This window comes from Vipera berus, assembly GCF_964194415.1.
Source record: "Vipera berus genome assembly, chromosome: 6".
In the NCBI taxonomy this organism is placed as follows: Eukaryota; Metazoa; Chordata; class Lepidosauria; order Squamata; family Viperidae; genus Vipera; species Vipera berus.
The window spans coordinates 90,488,250-90,505,731 of NC_138208.1; the positions used below are offsets into that span (position 1 = coordinate 90,488,250).

Here is a 17,482-nt window from a genome sequence, read left to right on the forward strand (position 1 = left end):
TTGAGGAAACTCTCCAGGCTAAAAAGTTTGACTTTCTTCTCCCGCTCAATAGGATTGGGCCCGGGCAGCTGTCCGGCACACGGGCCGCTCCAGAAGACTTTGCATTGGCACAACCGGATGGCGTAAATGTCCTGGCCTTGCAGTTCCAGGATCAGTCCCCGGTCCAGGACGTCGAGTAGCTGGTGGGTGTAGTAGCGCTGCTTCTCGTTGGGGACGGCCTCGGCGCTGGGGAAGCGGACCTGCTCCAGCGTCACCGGGCCGAAGAGTTCCACCTGCTCCTGGGTGGGCTCCAGGTGGCTGTGGAAGAGGCGGCAGCCGTGGGGGTTGCTGATGGTCAGGGCCCCTACCGGACGTCCCCGGTACTGGAATTTGATCTCCAGGTCGGTCACTGGAGGAGGAAGAGGAGGAGAAGGAGACGACACGGAGGGTCAAGGGCAGGGCTAGGCAACCTTGGCTCTTTTAGGACTCGTGGACTTCAACTCCCAGAATTCCTGAGCCAGCCATGCTGAGGGGAAAGGAAAGGTTTCCAAGCTGAGCCAAGCTGGCTCAGGAATTCTGGGAGTTGAAGTCCACGAGTCCTAAAAGAGCCAAGGTTGCCTAGCCCTGGTCAAAGGGGAAACAGGACATCGGTGGCAGGGTCAAAGAGGGGCAACCAGGAAGGATGAACCCCCCAAACTCAAAGCCCTTTGGGTGGGGGGAGTCTGCAAGGCACGGTCCAAAAAGCCAAGATAGAGGCCGCAACGGTGCAAAGTGGCTGTCAGTGAGTTTAAGATTGTCCTCGACTTACGACAATTCCTTTACTGACCGTTCAAAGTTACAAGGGCGCTAAAAAAAATGACTTTAGGACCGTTTTTCACGCTTGCGATCGTCGCAACATCCCCGCGGTCACGTGATCAAAATTCAGAAGCTCGGCAACTGGTGTGTACTGAGGACGGCTGCAACGTCACCTGGGGTCACGTGATCCCCTTTTTGCAAACTTCCCACAAGCGACGTCAAGGGGGAGGGAAGCTGGATTCGCTTAACAACCGTGTGACTAACCGTAGAACTGTAGTGATTCACATAACAATGGTGACAAGGAAGGTTGTAAAGCAAGGCAAAACCCGCTTAACCACAGTCTGGCTTAACCCCCTAAATCTGGGACACCGTTGTGGATGTCAGTCGAAACTATCTGTCATTGAGGCTGGCTTCACACAACCTGCTCTAACCCCAGTTCCTGAATTAACCATTTCCTGGGTCTTCATAGGAGCGTAAACCAGCCACTAATCAAGATTAGTTGCTTCGTAGGACACGCTAAGCCACCAAAAAAAAAAAGGAACTGAGGTTAATCGTAACTGAGTTACTGAAGAACTGAGCTTAAACCCAGTTGGAATAAGCACACGTCCGTTGTCTGACAAAAATTAAAAATGAAAACAGAATAAAATATTAAAATAAGAATTAAAAATAATGAATCAATAAGCAAATTAAAAAGAAAAATAGGATGATCTCAAAGGCCCCCTAGGTCTTTTTCTGCCCTTAATTTTTTATGTTTCTATTATAGGTACTCTAGTCCTCAAACAACCACGACTGAGCCCAGAATTTCTGTTAAGTGAGTCATTTGTGAAGTGAATTTTTGCCCCATTTTACGACCTTTCTTGCCACCGTTGTTAAGTGAATCGCTGGAGTTGTTAAGTTAGCTACCCGGTCGTTAAGTGAATCTGGCTTCCCCCAAGGACTTTGCCTGTCAGATCGCAAAGGGAGATCCCGGGACGCCCCCGGGACGCCGCAACCGTCATAAATATGAATCAGTTGCCAAGTGTCCCAATTTTGACTAGGGTTGTTAAGTGAATCACTGCAGTTGTTAAATTAGTAACCCGGTCATTAACTGAATTGGGCTTCCCCCATTGATTTTGCTTGTCAGAAGGTTGCAAAAGAAGATCGCGCGACCCCGGGATGCTGCGACCGTCGTAAATACGAGTCAGTTGCCAAGTGTCCGAATTTTGATCCGGGGTCGTTGAGTGTGAAAAACAGTCCTGTCCCTTTCCCAGTGCCATTTGTAACTTTGAACGGTCGCTAAATGAACGCTTGTAAGACGAGGGACCCCTGGGCTGCTAGCCCAACATGGGCATTCTGTGCAAATGCCAGAGTTGGCACTTTGGCTGAAGTGGGTCGTGTGAATGCAGCCGACAGAGGACCCCCTCCCCTTTCCCCTCTCCTCTCCCCATTCCCATAGTGCACGGCCATAAAAGTGCTTACGTGGCAGCATGTGAGGGCTGATCAATAAATTCGGGATGAACTGCTCCATGGGGGCTCCCGGACCGTCCCCCTCGGGCAGAGGCGCCAGGGGGCCCGGCATGGACATGCTCTCCGCCACCAGCGACATCCGGCTTGCAGATTCGCCAAAGTTGGGCACCGGCGGCTCCCCTCCTACCGCGAAGGCCCCCACGGGCGCCGGTGCCGGGGGCACAGGCCCCACCTCCAAGGGAGCCAAGTGGGGGAAGGTCTCGTTGGCGCACGGGTTGGAGTAAAGGGCCTCCTGCTTGAGCCACGGGTACGGAGGCAGGGGTTCTGCCGCGTGCAACGGATCTGGAACGAGAGAAGCGGACACTGTAGGGAGTGACCCAGGAAACGGGGTCAAAACGGAAGGATGGCAAGGGTGTCATTTCCGTACCGGGGGGGGTGGCGGTCCGAAGGTAGTTCTCTTTTTTGGCGTGATTTATATCCCACCTTTGTTACTGTACAAGGGACTCAATGTACATAATTGTCTTTCCTCCTCCTGTTTTCCCCCCCAACAACAGCCCTGGGAGGTGGGCTGGGCTGAGAGAAAGGAACTGGACCAAATCACCTAGCTGGTTTTCACGCCTAAGGCAGGACTAGAACTCACCGTCGCCTGGTGATCGGCCCAAGGCCACCCAGTTGGCTTTCATGTCTAAGGCAAGACTAGAATTCACCGTCTCCTGGTGATTGTCCCAAAGTCACCCAGCCAACTTTCATTCCAAAGGCGGGACTAGACCTCACTGTCACCTGGTGATTTTCCCAAAGTCACCCAGTCAGCTTTCACGTCTAAAGTGAGACTAGAACTCACCATCTCCTGGTGATTGGCCCAAAGTAACTTAGTTGGCTTTCGTGCCTGAGGCGGGACTAGACTCACTGTCTCTTGGTGATTGACTCAAAGTCACCCAGGTAGCTTTCATGTCTAAAGTGAGACTAGAACTCACTGTCACCTGGTGATTTTCCCAAAGTCACCCAGTCAGCTTTCACGTTTAAAGTGAGACTAGAACTCACCGTCTCCTGGTGATTGGCCCAAAGTAACTTAGTTGGCTTCCGTGCCTGAGGCGGGACTAGACTCACTGTCTCTTGGTGATTGACTCAAAGTCACCCAGGTAGCTTTCATGTCTAAAGTGAGACTAGAACTCACTGTCACCTGGTGATTTTCCCAAAGTCACCCAGTCAGCTTTCACGTCTAAAGTGAGACTAGAACTCACCGTCTCCTGGTGATTGGCCCAAAGTAACTTAGTTGGCTTTCGTGCCTGAGGCGGGACTAGACTCACTGTCTCTTGGTGATTGACTCAAAGTCACCCAGGTAGCTTTCATGTCTAAAGTGAGACTAGAACTCACTGTCTCCCAGTGATTGGCCCAAAGTCACCCAGCCAACTTTCATTCCAAAGGCAGGACTAGAACTCACTGTCTCCTGGTGATTGGCCCAAAGTCACCCAGCTGGCTTTCGTGCCTAAGGTGGCACTAGAACTCACTGTCGCCTGGTGATTGGCCCAAAGTCAACTAGGTAGCTTTCATGCTTAAAGTGGGACTAGAACTCACCGTCACCTGGTTTCTAGGCCAGCGTCCTAACCACGACCTGAAACGGGCTCTTCTTTAGAAAAAAGTTGGAGCCCCCGCCCAGCAGGAGAGATTGGGAACAATTCCGCCCTGCCCCTCCCTCCGGGCTGCCCTCCCCCTCCCCCCCTCTTCTGGGGGCTGCCAAGGACCCACCTGCGATTCTCAAGGTGGGCATCATTTTCTGCAGCTGCAATCAAAGGAAAAAGCACAGTCAGTGACGGGAAACCGACCGCGTCCCATCTGGAGGAGCAGAGCGCCTGAGCCAGGGCGGGGCTGAGGGCAAAGCAGAGTGGCTTCTTGCCCCCGGAATGGAGCACCCAGGCACCAGGCAGGTCTACCACGCTAAGAGAGGGAAGGGTCGGCGGGAGGGGGCGAGGGGCCTTTCGCCAATTGAGAAATCAAGCCATCTCTCTCCCCCTCCCCCCTCCCCCCTCCCTCTACTATCCATCCCATCTGGGAAGGCAATGATCAATGGATGAGTAAACATTTTAAAAAACAATTTAAATCAATTTATTTAAATTCTTAGTAAAATAAATTTAAGGACATCTCTTTCAATTGTTTCCCAATTTTTACTTATACATCTATGAATGCATTCCCAAATGGGATGGATAGATGAGAGAGGGAGAGGGAGGGGGAGAGGGAAGGAGGGAGAGGGAGGGAGAGAGGGAGGGAGAGAGAAAGAGGGAGAAAGGGAGGGAGAGGGAGAAAGGGAAAGAGGGAGGGAGAGAGAGGGAGGAAGAAAAAAGGAGAGAGGGAGGGAGAGGGAAGGAGGGAGAGGAAGGGAGAAAGGGAGGGAGAGAGAAAGGGAGAAAGGGAGGGAGAGGGAGAAAGGGAGGGAGGGAGGGAGGGAGAGAGGGAGAGGGAGGAAGAGAAAAGGAGAGAGGGAGGGAAAGGGAAGGAGGGAGAGGGAGGGAGAGGGAGAGAGGGAGAGGGAGGGAGAAAGGGAGAAAGAGGGAGAGAGGGAGGGAGGAAGAGAAAAGGAGAGGGAGGGGGAGAGAGGGAGGGAGGGAGAGAGGGAGGGAGAGAGAGGGAGAGGAAGGGAGAAAGGGAGGGAGGGACAGAGAGGGAGGGAGGGAGAGAGAGGGAAGGAGGGAGAGGGAGGGTTTTTTTTTCTAAATCGGCCAAAGGGGTCCGTCATGCTCCTCACTCCAAGCTTAACATCTTTCAACTCTGGCTTCCCATTTCTAGCAGATAAATTCATTCATTTAAATGTGTTTTTATTTAAATACAATTTTGTGAATATTTAAATCAATAAATTTAAATAAATGAATTTATCTACCTCTATCTTTCTAGCTGTCCATCTCTATCTATTTATCCAGCCTCTGCATTTATTCTCTCTCTCTCTCTCTCTCCATCCAGCCTATCTATGGATCCTCTCTCTCTCCCTCCCCTCCCTCTCTCTCTCAATCTTAATCTATATCCTCTCTCTCTCTCTCTGGTTTTGGAACCACCGTCTCCCACACAGAGGGATTCTGGGCGGTGCACAAAAACATAATACTAAATAAATAAAAAAAACCAGATCCAACATTAGAGCCCAACCCAGGTGACCTGGAGTTTAGCCCCCACAACAGAGGGGAACTCTAGGCATGCTGGTTTGAAGGTGGCTTGCAGAGCACTAAATACAGCAGGATCGAGATACAGAAACACAACGTACGTGTGTGTGTGTGTGTGTGTGTGTGTGTGTGTGTGTGTTCTTTTCTCTCGTGACATCAGCCAAGCCCAGCACAGAAGGTCATACCCGCAAGTCTAAGAGACACCAATCTATATTCTTTGCTATTTCCACATGGAGTGCAAAATAATAATAATAATAATAATAATAATAATAATAATAATAATAATAATAATAATAATAATAATAATAATAATCCCCCCCTAGATCTGACCCAAAGAAGGCTAGGAAGACCCCAGATCTCACCTCCTCCTCTTCTTCACATCCCCCACGGTCTTCTCCAGCAAAGCTCTCTGAAGACAAAAGCAGAGGGTTACGGAGAGTTCTTCAGAGTTTAAAATTGTCGTGAGGGTCGCAGGTGTGTTGTCTCTGGAGCCAAGGGGTCCTCACAAACGTTAGGGACAAGGACTGAGGACTTCCCCACATGGCATCCCGGTTAGTTGCCACCTTACGCTTCGCTGCTGGGCGGTGACAAACTGCCACCAACTGTGGGGAGCGGGAAGGAAAGGAGGGATGCTTGGGGAAACGGAAGTAAAGGCTGCATCGCCCGGAGAAGCTGCCTCAAGGCCTCCAACCTGGGAGAAGGAAGGGGCCACCTACCAAACGGCATGCCTGGACTGACCGCGATGGAGACATTTTGCCCGATCCTGATTGGTTACAGCCGGGTGGACAATGAGAGAAAGTTAAGGGAGGGAAAAAGTAGAAATCGGGGCTTTGGGCGGGTGATTCTCGGTTCTGGTTTTGCAATGCTGCAACGCACTTGACATCAAGATCATGTGAAGTATTAATACCACTTTGCAATGCCTTGGTAAGGCCACCCTTGGAATCCGGCATCCAGTTTTGGTCACCACAATATAAAAAAGATGTTGAGACTCTGGAAAGAGTGCAGAGAAGAGCAGCGAAGATGATCAGGGGACTGGAGGCTAAAACATACGAAGAACGGTTGCAGGAATTGAGTATGTCTACTTTAAGGAAGAGAAGTACGAGGGGGGACAGGATAGCAGTCTTCCAGTATCTCAGGGGCTGCCCCAAAGAAGAGGCAGTCAAGCTATTCTCCAAAGCACCCGAAGGCAGGAGAAGAAGCAACGGATGGAAACTCATCAAGGAGAGAAGCAACCTAGAACTAAGGAGGAATTTCCTGACAGTTAGAACAATTAACCAGTGGAACCACCTGCTTCCAGAAGCTGTGAATGCTCCAACACTGGAGGTTTTTAAGAAGAGAGTGGACAGCCATTTGTCTGAAATGGTATAGGGTTTCCTGCCTGAGCAGGGGGTTGGACTAGATGACCTCCAAGGTCCCTTCCAACTTTATTGTTGTTGTTGTTGTTATTCTCAACAAATGGAGCCAAGGATTGTTCCTATTTAGAGATTTAGGTTGTGGTAGGTCTGACAGTCCCTCCTCCCCCATCCCCACTTTACAGCCAGTGTGAGAATATCCGCCAAGCCCTCTCTCGAACTAGGATGAAGGACGAGGCGAGTTTTAACTAGTGGCCACTAAAAGTCCACCGGGTCACGGTTGTCCCAAAGGTGTTTCACTTCCCATGCAAGAAGCTTTTTCGGTTCTAGCGGTTTGTGCAGAACTGAAGAAGCTTCCTGGATGAGAAGCAAGACCTCTTCAAGAAAACAACAACAACAAAAAAAAAACAACAACACCCAGTTGCCTTTGGGAAAAAAGCACTTTTGGGACGTGGCTGTGAACACAGGTGGGCTTCTCCACCTGCCACAACTCCCCTCTGACTCTGGGTGAGGATTTTGCACGGAAAATGCAACCCGGTGAAATGGCGTGGAAAGGCAAGAAGTAAAGGTCCCTCCCCCAACAGACCGGCTGCTCCTCAACCCTCTTTTGGACACAGATTTGGAAAGAGCCCAAATAACAGCCGGGGGGCGGGGGTAAGGCTCCTTTCGAGAGCGGGTTTAGCGCTCTTTTTTTAGTCCTCGACTTACGACTGCAATTGAGCTGAGAGAATGGTTAAGGTTAATGGTGTTGCCCGTTTTACCATCTTTCCTGCCGCAAGTGAACCACCGCAGATGTTAAGCTAGTCGCACCGTCGTTAAGTGAATTCGGCTTCCCCCGTTGGCTTTGCACGTCAGGAGGTCGCAAAAGGGGAATCAGGTGACTCTGGGGACACTGCGACCGTCGTAAAGATGAGTCACGTGACTCTGGGGACGCCGCAAAGGTTGTATGTGTGAGAAACAGTCGTGTCCCTTTTTTCCCCCAGTACCGTTGTAAACTTCGGTCACTAAACGAACGGTTGTAAGTCGAGGACTGACCGAATCAGCCCTTCGATTGCGCTGTGGATAAAATGCTGCCATGTTTCCAACCCAGAGGAGAGGAATGGAGGGGAGGAATGTTGGATGGAGAGGGAATCCCTGGTGCCGCCATTTTGTCTTGTTTTGATTTGTGGAAGGCTGCAGGGGATGGGAGAGGCCAAGCGGTGGGGAAGGAGAACAGCCGGTGCCTTTTTGGGAGAGCCTGCATGGAACGGAAAGAGCGAGAAGAAGGAGGCCCTCAATCCATCAGGATCGGCAGGTTTTATAGCTCTTTCAGAACCTGCCCAACGTGTCTGAGCAGACAATAATGAGCAGAGGAGAGAGAGAGAGAGAGAGAGAGAGGGAGGGAGGAAGAAAGAAAGAAAGAAAGAAAGAAAGAAAGAAAGAAAGAAAGAAAGAAAGAAAGAAAGAAAGAAAGAAAGAAGAAGGAAAGAAAAAGAAAGAAAGAGAAAGAAAGAAAAAGGGAGGGAGGGACGGAGGGAAAGAGGAAGGAAGGAAGGAGAAAATAGGAAGGGAGGAAGGAGAGAAGGAAAAGAGGGAGAAGGGGAAGAAGGAGGGAAGAGAAAGGAGGGAGAAGAGAAGGAAAGAGGAAAGGGAAGAAAAGGGAAGGAAGAAGGAAGGAAGAAAGGAAGGAAGGAAGACAGGAAGAGGAGGTGAAGGAGAGGAGAAGGAAAGGAGAGGAGAGTGTGTGTGTGTGGGTGTGTGTGTGTGATGAGCATAACTTCCATGCAGCAATCTCTGCAACCTTTTGGGTGTGTGGGTGGAGGGGCCCCCTTGTGATGGGGCAGCGTAGAATCCATGGGTCCCCGAACGCCCCCAGTTGGGGGACAAAGCAACGAAACTGCAAAACCAACGGGTACCTCCGTTCGGCAGGGGTGCATCGCAGACCTCGTAAATCTTGTAGGGCTGCATGGGCGTGTCCTTGGTCCCGTCGTAGATCAGGCTGAACTCCCGGCTTTTGTTCAGGGCGCAACGCAGGTTGGCCTTCCACTTGGCCGGATCCGGCTCGTCCACGCCCTCGTTGTATTTGCCCGTCTCTTTGGCCCAGGCCTGTCCGTGCCAGAAAGAAAAGAGCGTGAGATTTCTGATGCTTCCTGCCAGCTTCCCACAAGCAAAGTCATTGGGGAAGCCGTCAGGAATTCAGAACTTTCTTTAGTTTTTTGCTCACCTCTGCTCATTCCGTTTCTCTTTTTGGTGAGGTAGTTCTCGACTTACAACAAAATGGTTACAACTTAACCATTGGTTAGTAAATAATACAGGCACAGGCTTCTAAGAAGTATAAGTAGCCACTGACTTCCAACTGGTTGTTTAATTTAGTTACAACAGCGCTGGAAAAAGCCACTTAGGACCATATGTTTCACACTTATGACCGCGGCAACGTCCTCACGGTGACGTGACCAAAATTCAGGCTGCTTGGCAACCGACTCGTATTTATGACAGTCGCAGCCTCCTGGGGTCACGTGATGCCCTTATTGCGACCTTCTGACAAGCAGATTCACTTAACAACCGTGTTATTAAACACAGTAACTGCGGTGACTCGCTTAAAGTCTGTGGCAAGAAAGGTCGCAAAATGGGGCAAAGCTCACTTCACAAATTTCCTCACTCAGCAAACATAAATTTGGGGATCTCTTCTGGCCGTAAGTCAAGGCCTATCTATAAATATTGATTTTTGTCGCTACAATTATTTTTCAATTTGCAATATAAACTCTTTCTAGATGATCATTCGGCATTCGGCTAAAAAAATATGATAGTCCTCAATTTACGACCGTAATGGAGCCTACCCATGATGGTCTAACCAGGGGTAAGCAAACTTGGCTCTTTTATGACTGGTGGACTTCAACTCCCAGAATTCCTCAGCCAGCATGGGGGAACTATGGCCCCTTCATGACTCGTGGACTTCAACTCCCAGAATTCCTCAGCCAGCATGGGGGAACTATGGCCCCCTCATGACTCGTGGACTTCAACTCCCAGAATTCCTGAGCCAGCATGGGGGAACTATGGCCCCTTCATGACTTGTGGACTTCAACTCCCAGAATTCCTCAGCCAGCATGGAGGAACTATGGCCCCTTCATGACTCATGGACTTCAACTCCCAGAATTCCTCAGCCAGCATGGAGGAACTATGGCCCCTTCATGACTCGTGGACTTCAACTCCCAGAATTCCTCAGCCAGCATGGGGGAACTATGGCCCCTTCATGACTCGCGGACTTCAACTCCCAGAATTCCTGAGCCAGCATGGGGGAACTATGGTCCCTTCATGACTCGAGGACTTCAACTCCCAGAATTCCTGAGCCGGCATGGCTCAGCATGGAAACCTCTCCCTTTCCCCTCAGCATGGCTGGCTCAGGAATTCTGGGAGTTGAAGTCACAAGTCATAAAAGAGCCAAGGTTTCCTAACCCTGGGACTCTAAACCAGTGGCCCACAAATTTTGGGGCACCAGGGTCCAGTTCCACAGAGAGAGGTTTTTCTGTGGACTTGGGTGGCGGCGGGGCGGGGGGGACGTGATTTTGCATCCTGCAAATAGGGCCTTACTTATTTACGGGGACCGGTTTCTGGTTTGCTGTGGACCAGTGCCGGTCTGTGGCCCGGGGTGGTTGGGGAACCCTGGTCTAAAGTCATAACAGTTGTTAAGTGGGTTCTCATATGACCAACCTAACTCTATGACTTATTTTTGCAGCTGTCATTAAGCAAGGCCAGTTTTCTCTAGGACAGGGGTAGGCAACCTTGGCTCTTTTACAACTCGTGGACTTCAACTCCCAGAATTCCTGAGCCAGCCACGTTGAGGAGAAATGGAGAAGTTTCCAAGATGAGCCATGCTGGCTCAGGAATTCTGGGAGTTGAAGTCCACGAGTCATGAAGGGGCCATAGTTCCGCCATGCTGGCTCAGGAATTCTGGGAGTTGAAGTCCACGAGTCATGAGTGGGCTGTAGTTCCCCCCATGCTGGCTCAGGAATTCTGGGAGTTGAAGTCCACAAGTCATGAGGGGGGCCATAGTTCCCCCATGCTGGCTCAGGAATTCTGGGAGTTGAAGTCCACAAGTCATGAGGGGGGCCATAGTTCCCCCATGCTGGCTCAGGAATTCTGGGAGTTGAAGTCCACAAGTCATGAGGGGGGCCATAGTTCCCCCATGCTGGCTCAGGAATTCTGGGAGTTGAAGTCCACCAGTCATGAAGGGGCCATAGTTCCCCCATGCTGGCTCAGGAATTCTGGGAGTTGAAGTCCACGAGTCATAAAGAGCCAAGGTTGCCTAGCCCTGCTCTAGGACATTGATCCCCAACTTATGGGCTGTGGCCCATTACCGGTCTGTGGCCTATTTGCAACCGGGCTCCAGGAGTGGCTGTCTGGCGCCTGACAGGGGCTCATCTGCGGGCCTACCCCTCTCTCAAAACAATCTCCTCTTTCCCCCTTCTCCCCCCCCAAAAAAACCAGAAAGGTTGGGGGGGGGCGCTGCTCTAGAGGGCTTTTTTTTGACAAAAATGGAAGTAAAACGCTGGGCTTGGGCAAAAAATATAATAAATTGTGGCTACGTGACTGCAAGACACTACAAAGAGTCATCAATCAGGGTTGGTGGCTGAATACCTAAAATGAAGTCATGTGACCCCGTGGGGGTGTGTGTCAGCCATTGGAATTTCAGGAGTGGTTTATAAGCACTTTTGGGGGGGGTCTGTTGCTAAGCAACCGATTATACATTGAGGTCCATCTGAAATTGGGTGGTTGTTATTCTTAGCCGGTCATGAAAAACTCCGTTCTGGCCACTTCTGTCTGCCTTCCTGACAAACGATGACCCAAGGAGTCAACTTAAACCTTGGCCGTTCCCCTTCCACGCCGCCACCCCCAAACTTTGTGCCCAGGCAACGTGAACCCCAACCTGCCCTCTTCCTCCATGGGGGTTCACCTTAAAGATGGTGTTCTCGTCATCCTGGCAGGGCACGTGCCGAGTGGCGTGGCGCCAGGGGATGCAAAACCGCTTCTGCTCCGCGTCCACCCAGCGCAGACCCGGATACTGGCCGCTGTTCACCTGGGCCACCAGCCAGGGCTTCAGGCGGATGCGCCGCGGGTGGGGGTTCATGCTTCAGCCCCCCCACCCCACCCAACTCCCCCGTCGAAGGGCCTGGCCTGGAAGGAGAAGCCGAGAAGTCATCAGGAGCCAGAACCAAAAACTGGAAGTAGCAAATAGTGTCTTCCGAGGAACACTAGCCAGGGGCGGTCCCAGAGAGTTCAGAGGCTGTAGCCCAGCTGCCGGGTTCAGCTGCCTCCCCCACCCCTCCGACAACGGATGAGATTTCAAGGGGCTGATTTGGGGAAGCCTCCATCCATCGGGACCCAGGAGAACCTCAATCGCCTGGACGCTTGGAAAGAAGGAGGAAGAAGGCCACGATGGGACCATGGTTTGGATCGTGGGTTGGTCCAGCTGCGGGAACAAGCAGCAAATTTCCCCCCCTTTTTTGTTCAAGCGACCCATGGCCTGCAGCACCCACAAAATTTGCTCCTCTACCGAAGACGACCAAGCAAATTAAAAGCACCCAATGTGTGTGCACACACACAAACACACGACAGGGCCACTGAAGCGTAAGCATTTTGAAAAGATTGAGAAACGAACCACTTCAGATTTGCGGATGATGTTGTTCTCTTCTCACAAGACCTGCAAAGACACAAGAACAGCGCAAAGCAGGACAACCCTTTGGCTTAAAAACACACCTGGAAAAGAGGCCAGGCTATGTTTAATCAATTCATTAAAGATAGAAAAAAATATATATATCTGGAGAAGAACTACTAGACATAGCAGACCGCTACGTATACGCTCAGCCAACAGATCTCGGTGGAAGGTTATACAACAAAGGAAAGTGAACGGCGTGTTAAATGTGGTTGGCAGGCATTCGGCAAGCTAGGTGTCGTGGTCAGGAACAGCCTTCCCTGATACAGGAAAAGTTTCCAATCAGTGTGTGCTACTGACTCTCTACACGTGCCGACAAAACATGGGCACTCACCTGACAATCATAGCAAAAGCTACATGTGTCACAAAGCGCCATGGAAAGAGACCTGCTCGGCATCGCAAGGCCCGCACATGGATTAGAGCAGGGGTCCCCAACTCCCGGTCCATGGACCGGTACCGGGCCGCGGCATGCCAGCAACCGGTCCGCACAAAGAAGCAAAGCCCCGTCCGCGGGATGCAGGCAGCACACAAAACCACGCACCCTCCGGTCCACGGAAAAACCTCTCTCCACGGAACCGGTCCCTGGTGCCCGAAAGGTTGGGGGCCTCTGGATTAGACAACAAATGAAAATATTTGGTTGGTATGTATATCTATTGTGTGATAAGAAGGTGGATAATGTGTTTAAGGTACATATTTTACGACATGCTCTGTTGCGAGTTTGGGAAAAAGCATAGATGCAAGTTAACTTGTAAGCCACTTTCATGGGCAATAATGAAACACGTAATAGAAAATACAAAAATGATGTGATTACATATAAGAAAATTTTAAGTTTGGAAAGGAATGTATGGTATTTGAAGCTGTATAATATCTTAAGAGAAGGAAAGATTGTATAAACTTGGTTTTAGTATGGAAAATTACAGACCAGGTGGAAAGAAGATTAGAAAAATGATTTTTTAATGATTGATGTAAATTTGTTTTGTCTGTAATTGTTCTTATTGGGTATTTTTATTGATACTACTGTCATGGATATCCGGATGGTGAATTTGATTACAGCAGTAAGACTTTTAGTAGGGCAATATTGGAAGAGGGAAGAACTGCCGATTATAGAAGAATGGATTGTAAAAGTTCCCAACTTGGAGGATATGGCAAAGATTTTAGCGTATTTGAAAGACTATTTGCAACAGAGAAATACTGTGGAGTAAATATGGGACTAAAGAGTGTTATCCAGCACTTGAATAATTATGATTGTTTGTATTCTTATACCCTGTACTTAGCTCTGGGAAGTCGGGGAGGGGGGAGGGGGAAGGGAGGGAGGCGTTGGGGAGGGTTGGGGAGTGGGAAGGGGGTGGGGTGGGGTTGTGTTTTGTTTGTTAAAAATAAAATGTATTGTAAAACTCTTTAATAAAAAAAAACCAAATGAAAACATACAAGGCCATCAACCAAGTCCAAGAATTGCAAGGGAAACGGGCTGGTCTCCTGGCAAGCAGAATGGAGGGCAGTTGGACCGAGGCGGTGATAGAACGGATCCCGCTTGATCCAAAGCGTCCACGCAAGAGACCTAAAACAAGATGGAGCGACCACATCAGCCAAATATGGCGGGGCCCAACTGGCAAAAGAAAGATCAAGACCGCATGGGTTGAGAACAGGCGGAAGAGGCCTTCATCCTGCCGTGGTTAAACGATGGCTAGAATGAAGAGGATGAACGACGATTTTCTGCCACAACTCTTTCCAAATTGAGGGGGCCCCCCCACTCACCCAACGTGGCTCCTGCTTCCTGGGGGCTAAGAAAGGAATACAGGTGGTTTAGTAACCTAAGTTACAACGGCACTGGGGGAAAAAATGTGACTTACAACCAGGTTTTGCACTTAATGACCATTGCAGCGTCCCTACGGCCACTTGATCAAAAATTCAGACACTTGGCAACTGGCATGTAAGGAGAAACTTCCTGACAGTGAGGACAATTAACCGGTGGAACCACCTGCCTCCAGAAGTTGTGAATGCTCCAACACTGGAAGTCTTTAAGAAGAGACTGGACAGCCATTGGTCTGAAAGGGTATATACTAGGTTTCCTGCCTGAGCACTGGATTGGACTAGATGACCTCCAAGGTCCCTTCCAACTTCATCATCATTTTTATTATTATTATTATTATTATTATTATTATTATTATTATTATTATTATTATTATTATTATTATTATTATTTACGACAGTCGCAGTGTCCCCATGTGTGACTCTCCTTTTGCAATCCTAAATTACTTTTAATAAGGGTTGTTTTCCTATTTCTTAACCACAACTGCTTTTAATATATTTATTGCGTTCCTGGACGCTGCCCAGAGTCTCTTTTGGCTGAGATGGGCGGCCGTTTACAGTTGACAGATAGACAGATAACAGTAAATAAATAAAAAGCATCCACCCATTTTCTTTCATGTGGCGATGACTGATCGCCCTGGATGTTGCAAAGCCTCCTCCGATTCTGGTTCCACGGGTGTGACCACGCCACGCACGAGTCAGTGGGGCAGGGCCAGCCCCGTCGCAAACCCAGCCAGATGCAATGGGATGTTCAGCCGGGGAGCACTTTGTTCCAAAAATGCATCCACCAAGGCTTCCTTGGGGTGCTCGGCTGCCCACTCACCTGTTTCAGCCATGCTGGCAAAGCCACAGGGGGCCAGCAGAGTTGGAAGGGACCTCAGAGGTGGTCTAGTCCAACCCCCTGCTTGAACAGGAGACCCTATCCAGGGGTAGGCAACCGTGGCTCTTTTATGACTCGTGGACTTCAATACCCAGAATTCCCGAACCAGCCATGCTGAGTCAGGAATTCTGGGAGTGGAAGTCCACAAGTCATAAAAGAGCCAAGGTTGCCTACCCCTGCCCTATACCATTTCAGACCAATGGCTGTCCAGTCTCTTCTAGAAAGCCTCCAGTGGTGGAGCACCCACAACCTCTGGTGGCAAGCTGTTCCACTGGTTAATTGTTCTCATTGTCAAGAAATTTCTCCTTAGTTCAAGGTTGCTTCTCTCCTTGATGAGTTTCCATCTGTTGCTTAGGGCCCTCCAGTGCTTTGGAGAATAGGCTGATCTTCTCTTAAACCATGCTTTAAGAGGGGTGAACTTCAGCTCCCAGAATTCCCCAGCCAGCATGCTTGAAGACGGGTGGACTTCAACTCCCAGAATTCCTCAGCCGGTATGCTTTAAAATGGGGGGACTTCAACTCCCAGAATTCTTTAACCAGCTTGGTTTAAAATGGATGATCTTCAACTCCCAGCATTCCCCAGTCCACCCATCTTAAAGCATGCTGGCTGGGGAATTCTGGGAGTTGAAGATCATCCACTTTAAACCAAGCTGGCTAAGGAATTCTGGGAGTTGAAGTCCAGCCATCTTCAAATCCCCAGGTTTCAAGAACACGGGGCCAAACCGATAGCTGGTCTTCTCAAAGAAACGCGACACGATTCAAATCTTGTTCTTAATTCGGCTACGACAGAAAAAAAATGTGTCCCCGCGAGCAGAAAGGGGAAATTTTGCCGGAACCCAAAATTCAGGTTCAGCAACTTAAGAAAAAAGCTGGTCTAAAGATGCAGCAAGCCCGCAGGGATCAGCCAAGAATACTTAACCTTGAAATCTAGTTACAGCTTCTACTGATACTGCAGCTAATTACGTATACAGAACTGGTTTTTTTTCCACCATCGACTTGCTTTCTCCTCCTTCGAGTTACGAATTGGTGGCTCTCACAACTGTCTTCAAGCAAACACACACACAAACACACCGACAAGGGACTGCCCTGGGGGAAAAGATCCTGACTCAGAATGGAAACCTGAAGCAAATATTCAAAAGAGTCTAAAAAACTTACTTTTTAAAAAAAAATATTGGTACTTCTTTAGGACAAAAAAGGCAGCAGCACACTGTTCTACTTGAAACTGACCGGATCTTATCTCAGTGTGAGGAACCAATTCTGGGCATATAAGAATAAAGTTCAAAACTTACTTGATTAGACAAATGGGCTGAAAGGGACAGAAGGAAACGGGACTAGACTGCGAAACAGAGCTGAGACAGCAGTGGGATGTGGCTGCAAGGAAGGCAAATACAGTTTTTGGCCACATCAGTACAAATCCAGTTCTCAAACCATGGAAAGAATTGGGATTGTGGAGTTGAAAAGGACCTCAGTGTTATGGTGATTTGGGGCCAATCACCAGGAGACGGTGAGTTCTAGTCCCACCTTCGGCATGAAAAACTAGCTGGTGTCTTTGGGCCAGTTACCAAGAGATGGTGAGTTCTAGTCCTGCCTTAGCCATGAAAAGCAGCTGGGTGACTTTGGGCCAATCACCAGGAAACGGGGAGTTCTAGTCCCGCCTTAGGCATGAAAGGCAGCTGGGTGACTTTGGGCCAATCACCAGGAGACAGAGAGTTCTAGTCCCACCTTAGGCATGGAAGCCAATTGGGTGACTTTTCACCAATCACCAGGAGACAGAGAGTCCTAGTCTCGCCTTAGGCATGAAAGCTGACTGGGTGACTTTGGGCCAATCACCAGGAGACAGAGAGTTCTAGTCCCACCTTAGGCATGGAAGCCAATTGGGTGACTTTTCACCAATCACCAGGAGACAGAGAGTTCTAGTCTCGCCTTAGGCATGAAAGCTGACTGGGTGACTTTGGGCCAATCACCAGGAGACAGAGAGTTCTAGTCTCGCCTTAGGCATGAAAGCTGACTGGGTGACGTTGGGCCAATCACCGGGAGGTTGTGAGTTCTCGTCCCACCGTATGTACGAACCTCAGCTGAGTAACTTTGGGCCAGTCCCTCTCTCTGTCTCATCCCAGCCCTCCTCACAGGGTTGTTGTTGTGGGGAAAATAGGCAGAGGATGATGTGCTGCATCTCAGTTATTAATAAAGGGAGGAAACAAGCAAGTAAACATACAAAGGCAGCAAGCAAGCCAGGATGGAAAAACAGGGAGTTATGTTGCAATGTGCAAAAGGGCACACTTCCCGCAAAGGTTGACTTCATCACTTTGGCTGCGCAGGAGACTAAGCCAGTTTTGCAACTCCGGGCTCAGTTTAATAACAGCCCTGGGTGTGATGAAGCCTCTTGT

At 49.7% G+C, this 17,482-nt stretch overlaps 1 protein-coding gene across 4 annotated transcripts in view; it reads right to left on the reverse strand.

Moving 5' to 3' along the window:
- The window catches only part of IRF5 (interferon regulatory factor 5), a 42,827-nt gene that overhangs the window by 5,958 nt on the left and 19,387 nt on the right, over positions 1 to 17,482 (reverse strand). For 3 of the 4 annotated variants that reach the window (XM_081331460.1, XM_081331462.1, XM_081331463.1), the window contains exons 2-7: positions 11,649 to 11,869; positions 8,614 to 8,803; positions 5,729 to 5,775; positions 3,967 to 4,000; positions 2,233 to 2,562; positions 1 to 388 (exon numbers count right to left, since the gene is read on the reverse strand). The exon at positions 1 to 388 is cut by the window's left edge. In XM_081331460.1, the coding sequence (XP_081187586.1) occupies positions 1 to 388; positions 2,233 to 2,562; positions 3,967 to 4,000; positions 5,729 to 5,775; positions 8,614 to 8,803; positions 11,649 to 11,822 (1,163 nt within the window). In that variant the 5' untranslated portion in view covers positions 11,823 to 11,869. Of the gene's footprint in view, positions 389 to 2,232; positions 2,563 to 3,966; positions 4,001 to 5,728; positions 5,776 to 8,613; positions 8,804 to 11,648; positions 11,870 to 12,353; positions 12,939 to 17,482 lie in introns of those variants that run through there. The other variant, XM_081331461.1, reaches the window with a different exon arrangement.